Source organism: Gossypium arboreum, chromosome 13, assembly GCF_025698485.1.
Source record: "Gossypium arboreum isolate Shixiya-1 chromosome 13, ASM2569848v2, whole genome shotgun sequence".
NCBI lineage: Eukaryota > Viridiplantae > Streptophyta > Magnoliopsida > Malvales > Malvaceae > Gossypium > Gossypium arboreum.
Genome location: NC_069082.1, coordinates 128,250,108 through 128,264,896, shown reverse-complemented (window position 1 = coordinate 128,264,896; position 14,789 = coordinate 128,250,108). Strand labels below are relative to the sequence as shown.

Here is a 14,789-nt window from a genome sequence, read left to right as displayed (position 1 = left end):
GGGTGCAAAAAGTTCAGAGAGACTTAGTTGATTTTTTTAAAGTTCGAGTTTATAATATCATTAAACCTAAATATAATACAATTTTGATATTAATCAAACTTTATATATGCTAATACAAATTTCTTAACTTGAATTTATTTTGTAAAATATACAATTATATTTATAAAATTCATAAAAAAACAATATAAATTTTCAAGTGGTAATAATAAAATGGAAATAAAATAAATAAATACTCAAATCTCCTATCCATTAAGCAACATAGTTTTTTTTTTTTTCATTTACAAATTTCCACCCATCAAATTTCACTATTCCCCATTGTACCACCTAATTAATTTATATAAACTCAAGAAATCAAATTATATCACCTAATTATTTCACTTTCTAAATATAACATTATTTTTAATAAGATGGTATAATTTGATCCACTACTGATTAATAAAATTTATATACGGTGGTTGCCAACTGCCAATACATCGAATATAAAATCGATGTATAAAAAAATTAAGTGCCCTTTACGAGAATTTTTTTTTTTTATGATTTACATGCATGCACGCATGCATGCATGCATGCATGCTATCTTGTTTCTTTTTTACGTAAGCTTTTCCATTCTCGCACGAGCCTGTGATTCAACAACAAAAAGTTCACATCGAATTTTCCTTCTTTTGTTTCTCCTCCATTTTAACCCCACGGTGAAAACGCTCAAACGACTACATCGCGTCTCTTCTTCGGGTTCGGTTCGGGATTTCCCTTTTTCATCATTGCCACAAATTCGTCATAGTTTATCCTTCCATCCTGCAAATATGTCGAAAACATTTTGTAATTAATTTATGTCATTCAACATCAAACCCGGAAATTAATTAGTAAATAGTTTTTATCACATAGGAAATCAATTGGATTATCGATAAAAATGACAAAATTTATGTTCATATCTTTAGTTTACATCAATCTCGACTTCAATCATTGAACTACCTCTACTCTTACCCTCTTACTAAAACTCACCCCTATCACATGTAAACAAAGACAAATGAGATTAAGATGTAATAGATAGAAGTGCTCATAAACTAGATTAAATCGTGATTCGAAATTTTTGAAAGTCATCTTTTCAAGCTCATTTGGGTTGAGCTCGAAGTGGTCCAGATAGGGTAAAAACTGCTGTGAAGTGTATATTAAACTTGTTAATGGTTTGTGTTTATATATATATATATATATAGAAAGAACAGCTTACATTGTCAGCATCAACTTCAGAAAGGATTTGCTTGATGTCTGTACTATCATTTATGCCATATTCACGTAGAGCTTGCTCTAGTTCTTCTGTCGTAATATACCTAAACAAAAGTAGCCATATAAAATTATATATGCAGTTTTTTAAAAATAAAATTGAGAAGAAATAAATATATACAAATAAAAAAGAAATTGTTAAATTAAAGGGTAAACTACATTCAAGATCACTAATTTATTAACTAATTTATGTTTTAATAACTCAACTTTAAAAATTTATAAAATAATTACTAAATAAAGTTTCATTTAATTTAGTAAACATATATTAAATGAAAACTTTAGAATAGTTCCATGGTGATGACGAAATTTAATAATAGTTTAAGTACATTAGGTATAGGTATAGTGTACCCTAAAGTTAGAAAAAAATAAATAAATACCCGCTGTTGTCTTTATCAAAGTGCTGGAAAGCATGGTAGAGATGTTCTTCTCTATCCATTCTGTTCATATGCATTGTTGCTGTTATGAACTCATCATAGTCTATTGTTCCATTTCCATCTGCATCAGCCTATATACATACACACATACAAAGAAGAAGTCGGTTAAATCGGTTAAACCCGAACAAACAAGAAAATGATTTAGGGATAATTATATTAAAGAGAGTATACTTACAGCTTCCATGAGTTGTTTAACTTCATATTCAGATAATTTAGTGCCTTGTTTAGCTAGACCTTGCCTGAGTTCTTCAAGTGTTATGGTTCCACTGTTATCTGTATCCATTGCCTTAAACATTTCTTTCAATCCCCTTATTTCTTCCTCAGATAAACACCCTGCAATCACCTATTAATTTCATAGAAAAAAAATATATCAGAAAAAATTAAATGTTTAATTAAAATTATTAAAATTTTGAAATAATTAATAATTTTTATTAAAAATTTGAGGTGTAATTAAAATTTTCAATTTTTTCAAAAAAAATTCTACAGACATGTATACATAAATATATTTAATTCTTTTCTTTTCTATATAAAGTTCTTGAAGTATCATATTGTCGTACTTTATTCATAAATATGTCAGAAAATAATATTAAATACGGGAATTTCATAAAAAAAGAAAAATTCTAAGCTTTGAAATAGTACCTTCAAAGCAACTTTCTTGAATTGGTTCATTGCTTTGAACTGTTTGAGCCTGCTTAGCACTGCATTATCAAGTGGTGTATCAGGTGCTTCACCATCTTCTTTAATCCATGGATGACCTGTTGTTAATTTTCACATACATGGATCAATGTATGTTAGGACATGCATGCATACGTACGTACGTACGTACATAAAATACACTTACTTAGAACCTGGGCAGCTGTTAACCTCCTTTTGGGATCTGGATTTAGCATCCTCTTCACAAGATCTTTTGCTTGATGTGAAATCGACGGCCATGGTTTGCCCGAGAAATCCACGTGGCTTTTTATTATTGCATTGAATATCCCATTTTCCGATTCTAAAATTCAAAACAAAAACAATATTAGTAGTAAATATAATTAATTATATGAGTTAGAGTAGTTCTGTTAAAGATTTAGGGACGGAAATCAGAAAATTGTTTTAAGAGAAAAATAAATAAATAATTTCAAGGAGTTAAAAGTGTAATTTTATCATTATATTGATTTATGATTTTATTTTTAAAAATTTTGAAAGGTTATATAATGAATTTTGCATTTTGGGCCCCTGTTCATTGCTTGCCCTATTTTCTCCGCTCCTATCATCGAAGTAGTGGCGGAGTTAGAAATTTTTTGAAGGGGACAAAATTAAATTCTATATTTTTACGATAGTGAAAATATAATTTTATCATATTAATAGTATATATTTTTATAATTTTTAAAGGATTAAAACAATTTTATTTTTTGGGACCAATGTGCAATTTTACTGTTACTAATTTAAAATTTTATAAATTATAAAATGTCTAAATAGAAAATTCTCCATTTTAGGGGGTCGAGGCCCTGCCAGCCCCCCTTCAGCTCCGCCACTGCATCTAAGTGCAAAAATATTATACTCGAAGATAGGCTTAGTTAAGATAATTAGATCTGATTAAAATATGAGCTGATCTCGGTTTCAATATTCAAAACTTGAACCCAACCCATTTTCAAGTTTATAGCATGTTAATTTTATTTTATTTTATATATTATGTAATTTATATATATCATATTGAAAAATTAAATATACTATAATATAAATATTTAAAAAATATGCTGTGCATTTTAGATTTAATAAAAGGAAAAAATGATATAGTGATAGTAAAATTGTAAAAGATATATACAATTATTAAATATTAAATAAAATATTAAAGTTTAGGGTTAGTATATCGATTCTATAAGTTAAATTGAAAAATGACACGGATTGATTGAACTGAATTTTCATTAATTTTTTAATATACATTTTTTTAATTTTTTATAATTTTTTAATTGAACTTATCAAATCGACCAAACAATAATCTTATTAATTTAACCACCTATTCGATTCTAAAAACATCATAACTAAGCTTACCGGCCCAAAAAGGAGGAACGCCAGAAAGAAGAATGTACAACATGACACCAACACTCCAAATATCGGCTTCAGGTCCATATTTCCTCTTTAAAACTTCAGGTGCTATATAATATGCACTCCCAACTATGTCTTTAAATATTTCATCTGTTTTAAACCAAGCCAAAGCACTATAGGTTATTTTCATTTCATAAAGTGTATATAATTATCATTATATATGAAAATATAAAAATTTTAAAAGATTAAATCAAAATTTTATCATTTTAACAGAAATTAAAGTGTAATTTTATCATTTTTAAAAATAAAAATTATAAAATTTAATAAGTCAAAAGCATATTTTTTCATTTTAAGGGCCGAAACCCTTGTCACTTCTCTAAGACCAACCTTAATTAAACTCAATCCATTTTTTTTAATAATTTCATTATAAGTTCTGATCGTATCTATTCTTTTTGATATAATGTCTAGAACTACTCATAGCCCTTCTCAACCCATTAATAGAAGGATAATACGTATCAGCGCACCCGAACTCACGTTCTTCTATATTAACAACAATACTCATATCAATTAAGCTAAGACTCAATCGGCAACCAAACCTAATTCAACTTAACTCTACTCAACTCGTATTAATACCATGCATAAAATTAACCTAATTAAGTCCAACTAAAGGAAGAAAAAGATAAAAAAATGAATAAATATACATACAATATTCGCATTAAGCCTAATCAACTCAAATCAATCTAACTCATATAAATGCCATGCATAAATTAATCCGAACTCAACCCAACTCATCGCTACCTGACCCGTATTAACCTAACCAATTCATCCCATATAAACACCATGCATAAATTAATATAAACTCAACCCAACTCATCTTTATCCGACCCATATTAATACCATATATAAAACCGACAAAAAAAGATACCTGGCTTAAAAAACACTGATAGACCAAAATCAGTTACTTTAAGGGGAGAATTCTCTTCTTTGCCCAACAACAAGAAATTTTCAGGCTTAAGATCCCTATGTATAACCCCCATTGAATGAAACGTATGAACGATCTGCATAATCGTCCGGAGCAAAGACGCCGCTGCCCGTTCGGTATAATGCCCTTTAGCAATAATCCGATCGAACAATTCCCCGCCGCCGCACAATTCCATCACCAAATGAACGGCGTGTTTATCCTCATACGCCCCTTTCAATTCCACGATATTAGGTTGTCCCGTCAAGTGATGCATTATTTGAACCTCCCGCCGTACATCCTCCACGTCCTCTTTGCTCGATAGCTTCCGTTTCGCTATCGTCTTACAAGCGAACTGCTCGCCTGTCGTTTTATGGGTACATAAATGGGTAATCCCAAATTGACCACGACCTAGTTCTTTTCCGATGGTGTAAGTGGCTTTAACGTCCTCCATTGGTCGACCTAAAACCGATCCCATCGGTGCAGGTTTTGATTGTTTATTGACGGTGGAAGCTCCTTGAGATGACGGTGCCGTTCTATAAGAAGTTTGTTGTGAAGTAACGGTGGGATCCGCGTCGCCATTGCCGTATCCTGCAGCGGCTTTTTCTAGCTTATCGCTGCCGTCTCCGCGAGTGCAACAGTTTCCCATTTCGGAAAAATGAGGTGAACGGAGACGGCGGCGATACTTAAATTTGGCGAGGTATTGTTATTCTCTTTTTTTTTTTTGGTAATTCCCGATATGGTTGAAGAAAAAAAATGGGGTTTATTACGAAGAAATATGGAGTTGAAACGAAAAGTAAAAACAGCTTGGAATTTGGTGTATAGATACTATATGGGATTGATGGTGAGAGATTTTAGGATTTAAATTTAAAAAATTACAGTTATTAGTTATTTTTTTGGTAAAATATGTTATAGGTCCTTATTTTCTATACAATTTTAGAATTTAATTTCTATACTTTCAATTTTAGAAGATTAGTCTCTTTATTTTTTGGATTTTAAAATTCAAGCTTCGTAATTAACACGGTTAAATTTTTTGTTAAATTTATTAGTGTGACATTTTGAATGAAAAAATAATTCACTCGATAATAATGTAACCAAAATAATGATATTGTAATAAATTTGAATTTAACAAATTTTAGCCGTGTTAATAATTAGACCTAAATTTTAAATTTTAAAATATAAAATTAAATTCTAAATTTATGAAGAGTATAGAAACTTATAAAATATTTTAACCTTTTTTCATTTAGTATCGCTTGGAAATGCAACGAAATTTATTAATGGTCTTCTTTCTAGTGGACCGTAAATGTAATAGTCTTGGCTAAACTATTAAAATAGTCACTTTTATTTATCTCAAATTATATTTTAGTCACTTTTATTTGAAATATTACATTTTAGTCACTTGTGTTATCGCTTTGTTACGAAATAATCCCTCTATCATTAAGATCTGTTACCTCCCAATCGGCAATCCGATGTAACAGTTAAAATAAGTTTTAAATGCCAATGAGAAGTAAAACCCATTTTAACTGCCATGTTGAACTACCGTTTGAAAGGTAACGAATCTTAACGGCAGAATGACCATTTCGTGACCGAACAATAACGTAAGTGAATAAAATATAAAATTTTAAATATAAGTGACTAAAATGTAACCTGAAGCAAACATAAGTGACTATTTTAATAGTTTACTCTTAAATAATTTATTCGAAACTAATAAAAAATTAACTATTAAATTAATTTTTATAAAATTTCAATTATTTAATTATTATTAACTATGGAATCAAATTAATTAAATCGAAAATCAATAATACCACTTAATTGATTATTATCCTATTATTACTATATTTCTAGTTTTCAACAGTATTTTTTTAACAAATTAATTAAATCTATTTAAAGCTAATCTATTTTCAAAAGAGATCAACTGAGTGGTGGTTAATTTTAGCATCTTTCTATGATTAATATTTTAACAATTTAATTATCATATTTTATATTTTTATTCATACAAATTATGTATGTGAATTTTTGAATCGATTCGATATTTCTATCATGTTTATTTAAAATCTTGTTTATATTAATATATATCTAATGATTGAAAGATTTTTTATTTAAAACAAATAGTTATAAAAAATAATTGGCATAAAGATAAATTTAGCCACTAATGTTTGCTCATTTTATCATTTTGGTCCTTATTCTTTTTAGGGGTCATTTTAGCCCTCAACTTTCAAATTGTAGTCAAATTGCTTGCTTTTTTATAGGAAAATTGATTGAACTATTAAAATTTTAATGGCATTAATGTGACCACTAGCATGGTAGTCCGCGTATAATTCATAAAAAATAAAAAATTAATAAAAGTGATTAAAAAAATCAACAAAGTCCAAAAAAGTTCAAAAAAAATTTAGAAAACTTGTCCACGCTGGACAACAAAGTAAACACAAAATGCCATTGAAATTTTAACAGTCCTGTAACACCCCTCGCCCGCATCCGACGCCGGGACGGGGTTCGAGGTGCTACCTGACTTTTACTAACACTTTCATACTAAACAGGGCCATGAAATCTCAAATAGTTAAAAAATTTTCTTTTCACATACAATCTGTCCCATATACGGGCTTACGAGGCCCAAAACATACATCTGGAGTGGTTCGGGACCCAATCGAGAACTCATGAAAAAACTTAAAAAAAATCTCTTGCGTTAAGGCTTCACAAGCCCATGTGCTCAGTAGTGTGGCGTAAATAGGCTAATTATTAAGCCTTTTATCACTCTCACACCATATGCATAGATACATACTTATCCAATAACATACAACGTGACATAAATGAGCTTTTAAACATCTACAAACATGTTATGCTCAAGTTATTTTCTTATGCAATAAATATTATAGAATTTGCCCATATCATTACCACATACTAGACATAACTATCATTACATCACAAACCATTCATGAAGCATTATTAACTATTTACCAATCACTTAATCCTGCATTAGTTACTAGCTCATCAATGAATCTCAATTCAATCTCTAGGCATACATGTTGTAAGCCACATCACAAGAAATAATAACATAATTGAATAAGAATAATCATATGGGCCCGTAACGATATTAGCCGACATAGGCCAATTTACATAACTAATACTACCTTAATAACAAGCCAATGCCTTTGGCTAAATCATAATATTACATACTCACATTAAAACCCTATACATGCCATAGACTCGAATCACTTGAGTTTACTTACTCCGATAACGTTAACTCGATAGGGTGATAATATCTCTGACGGCCTCCAACCCGAGCTAACCTGGAAACTCTAAAAAACATGGGAAAGAAGGGGGGTAAGCTTTCGCTTAGTAAGTTCATATGAAAACAATAAATGTAATACCCCTACCCGTATTCATTGCCGGAATAGGGTACGAGGCATTACCGGAGTTTACGAATTATTTTTTTTTTTATATTCAATATAGCCCTTTTATAAATATCTAACCTTCCCTGTAATATTAAATCGAGACCAATCCACATCAACCAAATCAATTCAACATATTTTTATGATAGATTCATGCATTTATATAAAATAACATCATCACATATCTATAACCAGGTTTGTTAACCATACTAATGGGTAACTTTACATTCATTTCACGTTAACATTTACTTTGTTAGCTTATACATGCCATTGATTTCCAAAATAAAGTTTCTTTATATACCGAAATCCTGAGGTTGACAGTGTGATGTGTCTCCGACCAAATCCGACCTCCGAGCTCTTAACACTACAAAACAGGGAAAAAGAAACGGGGTAAGCACTTTGTGCTTAATAAGCTCATGTAACAAGAATTATACTTACCTAATATTTTCAATACAATATAATAAACATTCATATATCCATTCAATGCATTATTACCCTAACATGCACAAACTCAACATTCAAGTTAGTACAATAATTTCCATGTATCAATAATATATATATATACCATGATTGATGTACTCATCAATACCATGATTTTCATTCCTTATTATTTTTCATATTTATCCCGTTGAATTTATCGAATTTCAATGGATTTTCAGAGGTACACTTTTAGTGTACAATTCCGGTCCGTCAATTCATATTCATGTGCGACATTTCCATTTCAGAGAGCACACTCATGAACCTCAACCTTGCAATGGGATTACCACCCGAGCTAAATCCTCAATATAAACTCATAGAGTATTGTCGGGATTACCACCCGAGCTAAATCCTGCAACGACAATTACTCTAATGAGCTTGGATCTGAATTACCACCAAAGCTAAATTCAGACCCTAATTCGGATTACCGTCCGGCTAAATCCATTTTACACATGTTCTTCGGAGGGCTATATCAGATAGGATCACCCGTCCGGCTAGATCCTTTTACCGTCAATTCCTTTTCGAAATCCATCGAATTTTCCTTTCATTCAAACGGGATTTCTTCCCATTTTATCAAATATATCAATGTTTCATAAATTTTCATACAATGAACATTCAAATCATATTCATATCAAAAACATACAATCTCAAGTAATTTAAGAATATAATTCAAGTTACACGAACTTACCTTGATACTTGATTGTAAACAGTAAAATCTATTAATCCCGAACTTTTTCCTTTCCTCGATCTAGCTTCGTATTTGAATCTTCTGGATCTAAATAAATAAATTTAATTATCAATTTAATACATTTCATGTTCATATGCAACATTCTCTATAATTCAACTATTATTTATAGTTCATTCAAAGCTGTCTACTTGAGTCATAGTCACTAAATTATTTATAACTTGAGCTACGGAACTCGAAATTAAGATCCGTTAATTTTCCTGAAACTAGACTCATATATATTTTTACCATAAAATTTTCAGAATTTTGGTTTAGCCAATCAGTACAGTTTATTCTTCAAAGTCACCCCTGTTCTGTTGTCTAACAGTTCTGACCCTTCTTCACTAAAAATAAATTATCTCTTTATACAGAATTCAAATGATGTTCTTGTTTGTTTCTATTAAAACAGACTCATTCAGAATTCTAGACATATAAATTTAAGTCCCTAATTATTTTTATTCAATTTTTATAATTTCTCAAAGTCAGAACAGGGGAACCTGAATTCATTCTGACCTTGTCTCACAAAATTCATTATATCTCAAAATTTACAAATCCATTGCTTACAATATTTCTTCTATGAGAAACTAGACTCAATAAGCTTTAATTACATATTTTTTCATCTTCTAATTCGATTCCTACAATTTTGGTGATTTTTCAAAGTTAGTCTACTGCTGCTGTCCAAACTGTTTTAGTGCAAGCTGTTTATTACCATTTTTCCCCTAAGCTTTTAATAAATGATAATTTCGTCCCTACTCAATTAGCCTCTCAATTGAGATGATTTTTCTCAATTAAAATTTTATTATATCACCTTAAACTAGTTTACAACCTTTAGGAATCAGAATTTCAGCAATAGACTTTAATTCCAAACATTTTCACAATTAGGTCCCAAAAATCAATTTCCATTGAAATTGCCTAATAAAATCATCTCATAAACAAATTAAAGCTTTAATTTCATTCTATTTCATCATAAACTTACAGAACTCAACCATGGTGACTTTAAATTTCATCCATGAAATCAAAACTAATGAATTTAATAGTAGGATCTAGTTGTAAAAGTCTTAGAAACACAAAAATTACAAGAAAAAGGCAAGGATTAACTCACTTGGTGCAAAAATTATGAAATACCAGCTTAGAGAACCCTCCTATGGCGTTTTTAGCTGCTGGAATTGAAGAGAAATGAAGAGAAATCTAGATATTTCCTATTTAGTCCTAGTTTTATTTAGTTAATTTTGTAATATTCCAATTTTACCCTTAATTTATCAATTTTTCTGCTGATTGCATACCCTTGCCGGCCAGCCCAAATAACTTTTGGGTCTAATTACCTTTTAAATCCTTTCTCATTAGACTAATAAGCTATTTAATCACTCTAGCAACTTTTACACCTATTACAATTCAGTCCTTTTCATTTAATTGACTACCCAAACATTAAAATTTCCTAACGAAATTTTAATACCACATTAATAACATTTCATAAATATTTATAAAATTATTTTTGACTCGGTTTCTGAGATAGAGGTCCCGATACCTTATTTTACCCAATTTCTTCAATAATTTCTTTTTCGAACTAATCACTAAATCGATAAAATTTTCCTATCAATATTTTCATACGATTTTCCTATCATATAAATTTTCAAGCAAAAATATTAAAATAAATTTTTCTTTAAATCGGATCTATGGTTACGAAACTATTGTTCCGATAACCTTGAATTTAGGCCATTACAATAAGCAACTCATTAACTTGTTTTATCAATGTTTACAACATATTCTCAAGTTCACTACAAGCTGTCTTCCTGAGCAACAGTCACTAAATTATTTATATCTAGAGCTATGAAACTCCGAATTAAGTTCCATTAATTTTCCCTGAAACTAGACTTATTTTCCTTTCTTTGATAAAATTTCCAGAATTTTTGGTTAAGCCAAATAGTACAGGTTATTAGTTAAAGTATCCCCTATTTCAGGGTATGACCACTCTGACCCCTGTGCACTACAAACCGAATTTCTCCCTGTAAAAAATTCCAACGACCATGCCGTTTATTTCCCATAAAAATAGACTCAATAAGGAATATATGTATGTAAGGTATAACTCTTAATAATTTTTGTACAATTTTTGGTGAATTTCTAAAGTTAGAACAGGGGATCTCGAATTCATTCAGACCCTGTTTCACAAGAATTCAAATATCACACAATATGGAATTCTTTTTCTTCCCCTATTTCTTTCATGTGAAAATAGACTCATTGAGATTTAATCCCATATATTATTCTGCCTCAAACTCATTTTCCACTATTTTTAGTGTATTTTCAAAGTTACACTACTGCAGTAACTCAAATCTGTCAAGGCTAAATTACTCATTTATGATCATTGTTCACAAAATTAATACAACATCGTTTGTATAATCATCACCGAGACATTCATATCACATTTTCATTTACCATCTTGTCATATTGTTGTTATGTCGAGTTTTCAACCCAAGGGTTAAGTACATACCTGTTCAAAGTATCCATTTCACAACATTTACCAATACGTCCCTTTCATCTCGAGTATTCCTCCATTTGAGTAGAATTTTACCCGTTGAACACATCGGAATATAGCTCGGATACATGAAAAGTTTGCACATAAGTGCCACATAAGTAGCCAAGCTACCATGTAACCCGCCCATAAGTGAACTCAGACTCAACTCAACGAGCTCGGACGTTCGCATCCATAAGTGAACTCGGACTCAACTCAACGAGCTCGGATGCCTAGTTACATCTCACGAACTCAGACTCAACTCAACGAGTTCGAACATTCGCATCCATAAGTGAACTCGGACTCAACTCAACGAGTTCGGATGCTCAACCATCCTAGTGACATGTCACTTGTATCCTAATCTATTCCTAAGGTTCAAACGGGATTTTCCTCGAACACATATCCTTGCCATCTTCCGTAAAATACCGAAACCAATACTCGGTAGTACTTTATATTTAACAGATAATACACATAACTTGCATTTTATTCGAAAATAAACACAAAGCATATATTTCATGATAAAAATCAGCATATCATATATTTAACATCAATAACTTAAAAATAACAATTATGCTACATTATTTACACATGAACTTACCTCGATACCACAAAGGTGAAAAGACATACTCGTCCATAAATCGATTTCTTTCCGTTCTAGGTCCAAATCTCAATTTTCATCATCTATAACATCACATTTAGCCTACCAATCAGTCACAATATTCATATGGGTCTAAAAATCATATTTTTACAAATTTTCATTTTGACCCCTAAACTTTTGTATATTTGCACTTTTTCCCCAATGCTCGTAAATTAAATTTTATCACATTCCTTTACTCCTTGAGTCTAGATGAACCATTTTCATAACTATAGCAACTCATAATTTCAACTATTTTACACATTTACAACTCATTTTACAACTTAGCAATTTACCCCTTTTTAAGGTATTTTCATGCAATTTCTTTCACAAAAGTTGTTTATTAGACAACTAGGACTCATAATCTTCCATAAAAACACAGCAAACAATACATTTACTCTCATGGTAAAACCTTAGACTCTTCATCATTTTGCAAAATAATCCCTCTTATGAAAGCTTATGCTTTAGGGGTTCCAAAATACAAAAATCATCAAGCAAAGACATTAAAATCACTTACAAGCAAGGAAATATGTTGCTGAAATTTTCCAGCTTCAAAACCCTTTCTTTGCTGCATATTTCGGTGAAGGGAAGAGAAAAATGATAGCTTTTTCTTTTTCTTTTTTTTATTTGTTAATAATAAAACTATTTTGTCTAATTTTGACTTTTCAACTATTTTGTCTCCCATGGCCGGCCATCACACTTTCAATGGCCTAATTTCACTTTAAAGACCCCCAATTTAAGATACAAGGTAATTTAACACCTTTAGGTATTAAAACACAACTTTTACTTTTTACGTGATTTAGTCCTTTTTCGAAATTGGATTAGAAATCGCTAAAATTAATATACCAAAATTAACATGCACTTATAAAATCATATTATAACACATAAAATAATACTAAAATAATTTTCTCTGGCCTCGGAATAGTGGACTCGGAATAGTGGTCTCGAAACCACTGTTCCGACTAGGCCCAAAATCAGGCTGTTACAAGTCCATTCAATTTCAATTTGATTAAAATTTAAAGGTTGAGGGTCAAAATGACCCCAAAAATAGAATAAGGGACAAAATGATAAAATGAGTAAACGTTAAGGGCTAAATTTATCTTTATGCTTTTTTATTTTATATTAAACTTGACATGCTTGATTTATATGAACAGAACATTAAATATGATTGTTGAATCATTAAAATATTAATTGTATAAAAAGTTACGTAAAAGTATAAAACCCTTTAAGTTTTACACCAATGTACGTGGATCCCTCATTCGTGTATATATAATTGAAAGAGTAAACCCAATACAAGTTTGACAGACTAAAAATTGACATATTTTCAATCATATACCACAATAAATTTAGACAGAATTCACATATGGTGAAATTTAAACCAAAAATAATCTAGGAGAAAATTCACAAGAGACATCTATATATGATGGTCTTAAGGCCTCATCTTTTGCCAACATTGCCAACATTGTGATGGCAATGTGAATATGATTAGATAGGTTTAACTTTGATGTGTATGATTTTAAAAAGTCATTTCATATTAGGTATAAGAATAATACAATACTAAAAATTCTATTACACATGGATATGTGTGAAAACAATTTAGAACACAAATTTATATTTAAAAATAACATATAAAAATAATGAAATATATTATTTGAAACAAATAATTAATAACTAGAAGTATTTATGGGCCGGGCCTAAACATGATATTAACATATTTTATGTTTGTCTAAGCCTAACCCGAAATATGGACTTAAAATTTTATCCAAACCTGTCCATATTTACAAAAAACTAACAAAACCCATTTTGGGTCCTACATATTATTTTTTAATTGTTTTTAAAATATTTATATTATATTATTTTAATATTTAATAATATATTTTTATTTATTGAATTTTTTATATAGTCATGTTAACTTTATTTTGATGTTTATATTAGAGTAGTATTATATATTTAGTATAGATTTATTTTTTAATGTGTTGCAAATTACATAATATAAAGTATTATAAACTTAAAAACGGGTTGGGCCGAGCTCGGGAATATTCAAGTTTGACCCATATTTTAAAGGAACTTAATTTTTTGGCCTAAGCCTATTTTTCAAGCTTAATATTTTTATCCAAATTCTCCAAAATTTCGGACAGACTTTCGAGTTTGGACAAATAGCCCAACCCATGAACAGGTATAATAATAACACATTAAATATATGCAATAATAAACTAAGTGTGGCCTATCCTAAAAGCCCATTTTACAGTTTAAAAAACAAAAAATTAATTTAAATTTTATTATAAAATATATTAATATAAATATAAATATTTATAATTTTTATTATTTATAAAAGTAAAAATATAGGTTGATTAAAAAATA

The 14,789-nt window shown here is 29.8% G+C and overlaps 1 protein-coding gene and 1 long non-coding RNA gene across 3 annotated transcripts; both read right to left on the bottom strand.

Moving 5' to 3' along the window:
* Positions 1-133: 133 nt before the first annotated feature.
* On the bottom strand, positions 134-5,496 carry LOC108451911 (calcium-dependent protein kinase 17-like). The gene is made up of 8 exons (XM_017749615.2): positions 4,666-5,496; positions 3,747-3,890; positions 2,554-2,706; positions 2,352-2,467; positions 1,888-2,055; positions 1,656-1,783; positions 1,226-1,325; positions 134-792 (listed from the first exon to the last, which is right to left on the bottom strand). The coding sequence occupies exons 1-8, from the start codon at positions 5,345-5,347 to the stop codon at positions 700-702; spliced, it is 1,584 nt and encodes a 527-aa protein (XP_017605104.2). The 5' UTR covers positions 5,348-5,496; the 3' UTR covers positions 134-699.
* Positions 5,497-7,565: 2,069 nt separating this feature from the next.
* On the bottom strand, positions 7,566-12,561 carry LOC128286742 (uncharacterized). 2 transcript variants are annotated; one of them, XR_008277412.1, is made up of 3 exons: positions 12,393-12,561; positions 8,389-8,451; positions 7,566-7,994 (listed from the first exon to the last, which is right to left on the bottom strand). It is a non-coding gene; the product is annotated as an uncharacterized LOC128286742 (long non-coding RNA). The 2 variants fall into 2 exon arrangements; XR_008277413.1 differs by lacking the exon at positions 12,393-12,561 and adding an exon at positions 10,391-10,494.
* Positions 12,562-14,789: the final 2,228 nt, after the last annotated feature.